This window comes from Ursus maritimus, unplaced genomic scaffold, assembly GCF_017311325.1.
Source record: "Ursus maritimus isolate PB19 unplaced genomic scaffold, ASM1731132v1 scaffold_12, whole genome shotgun sequence".
NCBI classification, from domain to species: Eukaryota; Metazoa; Chordata; class Mammalia; order Carnivora; family Ursidae; genus Ursus; species Ursus maritimus.
Genome location: NW_024423564.1, coordinates 15,036,806 through 15,047,562, shown reverse-complemented (window position 1 = coordinate 15,047,562; position 10,757 = coordinate 15,036,806). Strand labels below are relative to the sequence as shown.

Here is a 10,757-nt window from a genome sequence, read left to right as displayed (position 1 = left end):
ATATATATATATATATGTAACATGATAAAGAAGATTTAACTCAGGGCACCTGGGTGGCTCAGTCAGTTAAGCAACTGCCTTCAGCTCAGGTCATGATCCCAGGGTCCTGGGATCGAGCCCTGCATCAGGCTCCCTGCTCAGCGGGGCATCTGCTTCTCCCTCTCCCTCTGCCCTTCTCCTTCACTTGTGCTCTCTCTCATGCTCTCTTTCTCTGAAATCAATAAATAAAATATTTTAAAAAGTGATTTAACTCGATCCTTGGGAGTACAAGAATAGCTTTTCTTTAGAAGTTAATATGTAGGCATATATATTCAAGTTTGGAGACCCACTAGCCTGGATTGTGTTCAGAAGTCAAGAACTTCCAGTAGTCTGGCACAACTTCCTCATCACAGATGGGAATAACGTGGAGATCTGGGACCAAAGCCCCAACCCAGAGTGTCCTCCGTATTGTACAGCCCCATGACTTTAATACATATCACTAGCATAACAAGGTGGTCAGGCAGCTAGCAATTCAATATCCTAGCCCTCTCACTTACAGCAGACACAACCAACAACAAGGGACACACATGCATGTAATTATTCAAGGTCAGACACTTCTTCATCTTGACAAACCCCACAGTTAAATTCAGTCTTAATCTTACTAGACCTCTCAGCAGACTTCTCAGTTCTATCTAATAACTCCCTCCTTGAAATACTCAACTTGCATGGTCTCCAAAGAGACCATACTCTCCTGATTTCACTCCCACTTCATTAATTGCTTCTTTTCAGTCTCTTATGTTGGCTCTTCCTGCTCCTGACATCGAAATGTTGCAATGATCCAGGACTCTGTCCTCAGAGCAGCTCTTATATACCCTCTACCTAGGGGATCTCACCCAATTAAAAGCTTTAAATATATAATGCTGATGATGTACAACTCTACCCTGACATCACCTCAAGATTTACAAAACTACTACCTGCTATATCCACCTGGTTGTTTAAAAGATACCTCAAATGTCCAAACCAAGAACTGTTGATTAATCACTCACCCTACTTCACTACTCTCCAATTCTGCCTTATCTTGGCAAATGGCACCGCCATCCATCTAGTTGTTCAAACCAAAATTCCTGGAGTCATTCTTGAATTCTTCCTTTACCTCACACTCCAAATCCAATTAATCAACTAGTCCCATCAGCACTATTTTCCAAATGTATCTTTGTAGTGGATTCTGTAGTGCCCTGATCACGTCACCTTCATGACTGAGAGTAGCTGGGAGTACTGGTGACGGACAGCTCTTAATTGAGCCCTTCCCTTTGCGTTGTCCTAGGCTGAAAAGACTCACCTTGCCTGAAGTCACTCCCTGGAGGAAGCCAACTTCAGAAAGTGGGGGAAGAGGCAGAGGACGTGGGGGCAGGTAATAAAGGTCTGGCCTTTTGCCTCAAAGAGGGACAACTCGAAAGAACTACCCCAGATACACAGTTCCTTGAATTGTCTGAAGTCTCTGTTGCAGCTCCATCATAGCTCAACTTTCCCCTCTGTCCGATCCTGCTTCCTCCAGCTCTCACAGGTATTATCCCTAGTAGTACTCACCAGTAAACTGTCTGCACACGAATCTGAGTATTAGACACAGCTTTCATGGAACACAACCTATGACAGCTGGTACCAGAAATGGTCTTAGGAAGCAGACTCTACATGATACACAGTCATTGGTGGGAGATGGTGAACTGTGATGGAAAGAGAATGCATTGGCTGATGCAATATCTCAGTTTTTGATAAATGTGGGAGAAATACCAATTATAAGTACTATGGAATTGGATGGATGTTACTGCAGGCCATCAATGCATTGGAAAAAAGGCTGAGAATAATACAGCACCAAAAATATGGTATAAATATACAATGAAATATTATTCAGGCTTAAAAAGTAAAGATTCTGATATATGCTACAACAGGGATGAAGTCTGAGGATATTATGCTAAGTGAAATAAGTCAGTCACAAAAAGACAGATACTGCATGATTTCACTTACATGAAGTACTTAGAGTAGTCAGAATCACAGAGACAGAAAGGAGAAAGACAGTTGCCAGGGGCTGGAGGGAGGGAGGAATGGGGAGTTATTTTTTAATGGGCATAAAGTTTTCATTTTACCAGATGAAAAGAGTTAAGGAGACAGATGGTTGTGCAAAATTATGAATCTGCTTAATACCAATGAACTCTATACTTAAAACTGGTCAAAAGGGTAAGTATTATGTTATGTGTATTTTACCACAATAAAATAATTGGGAAAAAAATCACAGCCCAAAATAAATAGCATGGATTAGTACTTACAGACTTACTAAGGAATTCAAAAGCGGAGGTGTCCATCATTTAATTCACTGTTCTGAGTCCTACAAAAGCTAAATGGATTGCAGTAGAGGATGACGGTGGACTGCTTCAAACTCAACCAAGCAGCAGAGGAGTCAATTGCAGCTATGGATCCACAGGTGGTATCTTTACTAGAGCAGATTAACACAGCCTCAGGGACATAGAATATGGCCATTGATCTGGTGAATGCATTGTTTTCCATTTACCAAGAAGGAGAACCGGAAACAGTTGACATTCCCATGGCATAGACAATAATATACATTTAAATCTCTTGCCCTCTGTCACAGAGGGACCTGGTCCATCTACATATTCACTATATTGATGACATCATGCTAATTAGACTAGATGAACAAGAAGTAGCAATGGGGGGGGTGCATAGGAGGCGCAATCTGTTAAGTGTCTGACTCTTGGTTTCTGCTCAGGTTGTAATCTCAGGATCCTGAGATCGAGCCCTGTGTTGAGCTCTGTGCTCAGCGGAGGGACTGCTTGGGACTCTCTCTCCCTCTCCCTCTGCTTCTCACCCCCCACTCTAAAAATAAATAAATAAATCTTTAAAGAATAATAATAATTCTCTTATTAAAAAAAAAAAGAGGTAGCAATAGGTTGGAGGCCTTGGTAAGGCACATGTATTCCAGAAGGTGGGAGATAATAGAGTCAATGAAGATTCAGGGATCACATCAATTGAGTATTTCCAGGACCAGTCTGGAGTATGTCAGGACATATCCCTACCACCACCAAAATGAAGGGCAAATGATTGCATCTCATACCACCTAAAAAGGAAACACACACCTGAAGCCTCTTTGAGTCCTGGAGGTAATATATCTCAAAATTAAGAAAACGTCTGTGACCCATTTCTGAGGAACAAGAAAGGTTGACAGCTTTTAATGGGGACCAAAGTTGGAAAGAGCTCTTCAGCAAACAAAGTCATGCAGCAAACAGCCCTGCCTCTTGGGCCACATGTCCCAGTAGACTCTGTGGTAATTACAAGTATCAGAGGTAGGAAAAGATGTTGTGTGGGGTGTATAGTGAGCCCTAAAAGGAGAATCTATAGCAGAACACTCTAACGGTTCCTGGTATGCTATGAGGCCCAGGTAGAAACAGAGAGCTTAAATATGGGACATCAAATGACATACAGCCAGAGTTGCCTATCTTGAGTTGTATTCTGTCAGACTCAAGTCATAAGTTTTGGTGATTTGAACAACAAACCATAGGATGGAACAGTATGTCTGAAATCAAGCACAAGCAGAATCAGAGCACAAGCAAGGCCCACACACAAAGAGTGATCCAGATTTTCACACTCCATCACTGTTACACCATTACCGCTCCCTAAAACCACACCTGTAACTACATGGAGATTCAGTATGACCAGCTGACACAGGACTAAAAGGGATGAGCTCAATTCATGGATGCATTTCTTATGTGAGTGCAAATTTAAAAAGCCCAGTTATGCACTACTCAGCACTACTCAGGAATAACGCTGAAAGACAGCAATGAGAGGAAATCTGCCCAGTGAAAAGAACTTCAAGTAGTGTACCTCATTGTTCACTTTGCACGAAAAGAGAAATGGCCAGAGAACAATATATATAGACTCACAGCCAGTGATAAATAGCTTGGTTAGACTGTCAGTGGCCTGGAAGCAAAAAAGATTGGATAATCAGAGACAAAGAGATCTGGGGAATATGTACAAAGATTGGAGTGGACGCAAAGGAAAAATATGTTTACACCGTATGGTCACTACCATGGAAGAGGTATGAACAACCAAGCAGACAGAATGACGCAGCCAGAAAAAGTCAACCAGACTCTGTCAGCTGACACAATGAACACCAGTGCCAACACAGTGGTATCGTAATGGAGTGTTTATGGTGGTGAAGATAGATCGATGAGCCAAACAGCACGGGCTCCCACTCACCAAGCCTAATATAGCTACTGCTGCTGCCAAACACCCAAGCTACTAGCATCAGAGACTAATACTGAGCCACTAACATAACATCATGCCTTCAGGAAACCCACCAGCCACTGAGCAGCAAGTTGATTTCTCTGAAACTATCCCACCCTGAAAGGTGCAGTGTTTCATCCGGACACATATTTTAGGTACGTGTTTACCTTATTTGCCTGAGGAGCCTCAGCCAGCAGGACAATCCAATGACTAAAGAGTTTGTAATCTTTTGACATAAAATTACACATTACACTGCATTGGGGCTGAAGGTCTTATACAGCAAGGGGGCTATATAATGACTATAAAATCCACTAGTCCTAGCGCATACAGGAATCTCCGAACCATGGGAATATTTTGGACTTACAACACGCAAGTCTCACCAGTAGAGAGCTGAAACAAGTGGGGTGACATCTGAGGATTGTTTTGCACTGATGGAAGGGAAATAGAATAATTGTTTTCTCTTGATATCCTGAAACTTTCACCTAACAGTTTTTAAATAATCAAGTCAAGACTGGTCCAGAAAAGGAAGACATCCCTAAGTTAGGCAAAGCACTAAATCAGCTGAAGCGTCACCATGGATCAAGGTCCGATTCCCCCTAGACCTTTGGTGTGAAGGAAGACATCCCTAAGTTAGGCAAAGTACTAAATCAGCTGAAGCATCACCATGGATCAAGGTCCGATTCCCCCTAGACCTTTGGTGTTGATGTCAGAAAGACAGCACAGCTCTGGGGCCCTATCTGTGCCTGTCTTTTGTACAAGATCCTGAAGCGCGAACCTAGGCTGTGAACATCCTGAGAAAAGAGAAGGTCTCCTACTCATGAATTCACAAAGGCTAACATGGCCCCTGAAATTCTGAATGGGTTCAGTAAATGTCGAATCACCAGAAACGCACTCAGCATCTCCAAAAAGCCCAGGAGTAGGCTCTGGTCATTGTGAAACGTGTTCTAAGAGGGCTGAGAACCTGTTTCGCTGGGCTGCACTACTCCGCGCTGCGGGGACTCACGGAAGAGAACCCCACCCTCACAACACGGGTCTTTCAAAGAAGCTCTGCAAAGAGCCAGTATGGCTTCCCCCTCTTCCCAGCATCTCCCCCAAGCTCCCGCTGCCACATTCCCTTGGTCACTCACATTCTCAGAGTTCGGACCAAACGATGAGCCCCAGTTTTTCAGCCCCTCCTGGAGCTCGACGATGTCCACCAACCCGTTCCCGTCGCGGTCCAGGTCTTGGAAGAGGATCTCGTAGCCGAAGTAGTCATTGTCCTCCTGGCAAGCCGCCGCGGGCAGCACGAAACCCCGGAGCCAGCGCAGCATGGCCCGTCCTGCCCGGCCCGCGGCGGCGTGGCAGCCCGGCCGCCTCTCCTCTGGATCCAGGCGAGGGATTCCCGCCGCCCGCCTGCGCCGCCTGCCGCCGCCTCGACGACGACGACGCTGCTCTCGTGCGTGCGGGTGCGTGCCGTCGGGTGGCCCAGGCAACGGCCCGACGTAGCCTCGGGGACGAGCGGACCCGCGCCGCTAGGCTACTGGGCGCCCCCGGGAGAAACTCGGGAGGCCACCTCGTGGGAAGCCGGGCTTAGGCCCCTCAGGAAGGGCGCCGCTCCCCGGAAGTTGGAAGTTGAGGCGCCAAAAGCAGTGGCAACCTGCACCCAGGACTGTCCGGGGCTCACCCGCGCGAGGAGGGCGCGTGCTCTGCAGGCGGCGTCAGAAGAGCATCCGGGTGTTTCCCAGGGCAAACTGAGCAGCGGCGACAGGTGAGTTGCTCTGACCTGCGTCTCAAACGCCTCACACCGGAGCATCCCGTGCCCCGGTGCCACCCCTCCTCTCGGGGGATGTCTGAAGAAGAGAGTCCTTCCAGAGGGGCCTCCGCCCTCCTGGCCCTCTCCCAGGGACTTTGGGGCTGTTTCCAGAGCCCCCTTCTTCCTCGCCTCCCACTTTCTCCTGGACCCACCGCTCCAGCGGCTCCATAACACCCAGCACTCACACGCCTTCCCCATCCCCCCACTCCCGTCCCCTCCAGCAACACTCTGTTTGTTTCCTATGATTAAGAATTTCATGGTTTGTCTCCCTCTCTGATTTTGTCTTGTTTTATTTTTCCTGGGTTTGTTTCTTTTAGTAACCAGTATCGTGCTGTATGGATTGTTCTTTGATTTGCTTGTTGAAGATGTTCTCAGCTAGCACACTCCTTTTTTTTTTTAAGATTTTATTTATTTATTTATTTGACAGAGAGAGACAGCCAGTGAGAGAGGGAACACAAGCAGGGGAAGTGGGAGAGGAAGAAGCAGGCTCCCAGCAAAGGAGCTCGATGCAGGCCTCGATCCCAGGACCTTGGGATCACGCCCAGAGCCGAAGGCAGACACTAAACGACTGAGCCACCCAGGCGCCCCTAGGACACTCCTTTCATCCATAACATATTCCACAGAATGAGTGTCACTATTCAGGTTGCTTCATTTTGCTGTTATAATTATGCCCGCTTTTGTGCACAAACTTGAGCACAAGGGCTGGAATTTGAGGGGAAGAGTGTCAGTTTGAGCCCTTATCAATCTGAGGTGAAGCTGTATTGACTTGGCATTGAGCAGGTGGCAGGCTGTGCATGCCCACTCAGGCAGGAGGGCAGCTGGACTGTGAATTTGGGATCCACAGGCCAGTGGCATCGTGTGCGACGGGGACATGTCTGATTTTGCTTATGGTCATGAATTCCTTTAAACTTTGTCTGGGAAACTCTACCTCTCCTTCTATTCTGAGTGAAAGCCTTGCTGGATAGAGTTTGTTGTTGTTGTTGTTGTTGTTGTTGTTTAAAGATTTTATTAATTTATTTGACAGAGAGAGAGAGAGACAGCCAGCGAGAGAGGGGACACAAGCAGGGGGCGTGGGAGAAGAAGAAACAGGCTCCCAGCGGAGGAGGGAGCCTGATGTTTATGGCTCAATCCCAGGACCCTGGGATCATGCCCTGAGGCGAAGGCAGACGCTTAATGACTGAGCCACCCAGGCACCCCAGGATAGAGTATTCTTGGCTGTAGATTTTCTCCATTTTAGCACTTTGAATATATCGTGCCGTTTTATTCTGGCCTGGAAAGTTTCTGCTGAAAATCCAGACAGCCTTATGGGGTTTCCCTTGTGTGTAACTGCTTTCCTTTCTCTTGCTGCTTTGAAAATTCTCTTTATCACTACTTTTGGCCATCTTATTTACTTAGTGTCTTGGTGTAGACCTCTTTGGGTTGGTTTTGTTGGGACCTCTCTGTGCCCTTCTGCCTCCTTTTCTTGCTCTTCTCCTTCTAAGATCCCTGTCTTGTGACTGTTGTGCTTGACAGTGTCACTGAGTTCCCTGGGTCTATTCTCATTTTGCGTATTTTTTCCCCTTTAATCTGTTCAGCTTGATTACTTCCCATTACTCTGTCCTCCAGGTTGCTGATCTGTTCTTCTGCTTCCTCTTGTTTGCTGTTTATTCCAGGTGGTCTATTTTTATTTTCATTTAGTGAGTTCATTATCTAACTGATTCTTTTTCAGGTCTCCTATCTCTTGATGGAGGGTCTCATGGAGGTCCTGCACTCCTTTCTCAATTCTAGTGAGTATCTTTATGAGCATTACTTTAAATTTGCTATCAGACATGTATTACTTATCTCTATTTTGTTTAGGTCTCTTGCTATGATTTTGTTGTGCTCTTTCATTCGGGACATATTCCTCTGTCTCATTTTGTCTATTGCTGTGTTCTGTTTCTATGTGTTAGGAAAGTCAGCTATGTCTCCCACACTTGAAGTAGTGTCTTTATGAAGAAGAGGTCCTGCAGTGCAGTGTCTCCTTTTCACCAGAAAATGGTGCTTCAGGGGTGTCTCCTATGTGTGTTGCTACAGGGGTGTCCTACTGTTGTGGCAGAGCTGCGTTTGCCTTCAGTCCAGTCTGTGATGGCTCTTTGCCTATTGTGGGCAGAGTCTGGTGCCTGTGTCCAGGGCTGCCTTGGGCTTGAGTTGAGTCAGACCAGGTGTTTGCCAGAGATGAAGCAGCACCAAACAGCGGGCACTTTCCCTGTGTTTTGCCCTGAGAAGCTTTTGTTGGTGGGTGGGGAGTACAGTCAAACCAGCTGCCTGCCCCAGCCCAATGCTGAGGCCACAGTCAGACTGGTGTGTGGTTATCTTCCCCTCTCCCTGGAGCAGGACTCACTTTGGAGTGGTGTTGACCCTTCTTTGGGCTGCTTGCACACTGCCAGGCTTGTAGCACTGCTTTGATGGGATCTTGATGAGAGCAGTCGGAGGGGGTGGATCTGCTTTGCCATGGCCTCTTGTCTACATCCAGCTATGGAGAGTCTGTCCTGCCAGTCTTCGGGTCACTTTCTGGGTTATTTATGCTGATGAGGGTGTTCTCTAGGTGGCCACATGGCAAGAGGAGAGCCCAGGGTCCTCCTACTCTGCCATCTTTCCAGCAGCCTCTGCTCTACATACAGTATTCTTTATAATATGGGTTCATTATAGATATAAAGAGAAAGTATAGTTGGAATGTAATCAAACTGCTCACCAGGAAAAAAAATTGCATTTATCATATTATGGCCATTTATGTTTCTGTCTCACTACTTGATGCCAAGAACAGAGCATTATTCAATTTCCCCAGAATTTAGCAGAATTCCAGAAAGAAAAAAAAATTCAATACTTATTTAAAGTGTGGAATTATTAAATCTGAACAAGATCCCTCTCCAGAGGGATTTTAATCCCATTGACCCATAAACCTAACTTCTAGGATTTAGGGTGTGTTTGGTAAGGGGAGAAACTTAGAATTTCTCCATGCTTTTGTTCCTTTTCATTTCATTTTTTTATCTCTCTATCCCATTCTTCACCAAATCATAAGATTAAACTTAGAATTAAAAGTACTAGATGTTGACTCAGACATACTTGATCTTGAATCCCAGCTCTACCACATACCTATTATGCAACCTTAGACAAATTACTTTTCTAAAACTCAGTTTTCTCATTTGTAAAATGGGTTTAATAATTATACCTACCTTGTAAGAACATTATTAAAGTTAAAAAAAAAAGATGTAAAGTGCTTACAACTGGCTCATTGTACGCATTTAAAAGTTTGCTAATACTACTTTCTTCATTAGAAGTCATATCCTTATGTTACTGAACAGGCCCCTTGGGCTCACCAAGCAACAGAAATTGACAAGAGGCCTGACAACAGTTCCAGACAAAGCTTTATTGGGGCTTATACTCAAGACAAGGGAGACAGCACAAAGGAAAGTGTCCTCAGGCTGGCTTTTCAAGGAAGGTCAGGGACAGTTTTAAAGAGATTGGGGGTAAAAGGGTAACATTTAAGCATATAGAGATAGGGACTTATCAGTACCCGCACACTGAAAGATCATGTTTTGTCATACATTGCACGTCTGATTAGCATATTAAATCTCTACCCCCAGGCATGAATTTTTTTAAATATTTTATTTTATTTTATGTTATGTTATGTTATGTTATGTTATTTTTTTATTTATTTATTTTATTTTTTTTGAGAGAGAGATCACAGAGGGAGAGGGAGAAGCTGGCTCACTGCTGGGCAGGGAGCCCCACCAGGAGCTCAATCTCAGGACCCTGAGATCATGACCTGAGCTGAAGGCAGATACTTAACCAACTAAGGTGCCCCACCTGGCATGATTTTTAACATTATAATGAGGGGGAAAGTCAGTGAAAGGTCAGGGCTGGGCTCCATTGTGGCTCAGACTGGTCTGGTCTGGTTCTCACAGGAGCAAACAGGTTGCAAGCTTGGCCATGGGGCTTGTTTCGCACTTGTGGCTTCTGGCTTCCTGATGGCAAGAAGCACCTGTAAACTGGGCCAGAGACCTGGGCTATTGTGGGTTTTGGGGTTTTTTTGTGTTTTTTTTAATGAGAGTTTCTGGGTGAGGAGCTTGAGTTCAGTCCCTGCTTTGTCTCACAGCAAGCAATATGGAAAATTTCTTAGTGGGCTATATTGGTGTAATAATATCAATTGTTTAAAAAAGTCACTTGGGAGATATGGCAGATACTTTGGACTGGTACTTCCAACCTTCATTCTGCATTTGTGCTTGGAGACCACAGAGCGCTCAAAACTGCATTTCTAAACTCCTTTGAAGCTAGAGTTCTGTAAGAAAATTAGATTCCCTCCAAAACCTTACACAGAATTTGGAAAGAGGAAGTACGACAGCTTTCTTCTGATGTTTCAGTTGGCATGCAGGGTCATGAATATCAGGTCCAGTTTTTGTGCCTGGACTCAGCATTCCAATGCTTATTCTCCAATTTCATTTCAATCTTGAAGCAAATTTGACAGTGGTGGTGGTAGCTATAGCAACTTTCTGATCTCTGAATTGCAGCTATGTTCAACTCATCAGTTTAGTTCAGGGATCATCTTTATTTTTTCTACAAAGGGCTAGACAGTAAATAGTTTAAGCTTTGTAGACCACATATGGTCTCTGTTTGTTATTTTTTGTTTGTTTTTACTACACTAACCATGAAAGGAAAACTGAGAAATTGGACCTCA

At 45.0% G+C, this 10,757-nt stretch overlaps 1 protein-coding gene across 1 annotated transcript in view; it reads right to left on the bottom strand.

The window, feature by feature from the left end:
- LOC103675194 (calcium-binding mitochondrial carrier protein SCaMC-1-like) overlaps positions 1-5,582 on the bottom strand; it is a 54,106-nt gene extending 48,524 nt beyond the window's left edge. The window contains exon 1 of the mRNA XM_008704214.2: positions 5,400-5,582. Within this exon, the coding sequence (XP_008702436.2) occupies positions 5,400-5,582 (183 nt within the window). The remainder of the gene's footprint in view (positions 1-5,399) is intronic.
- Positions 5,583-10,757: the final 5,175 nt, after the last annotated feature.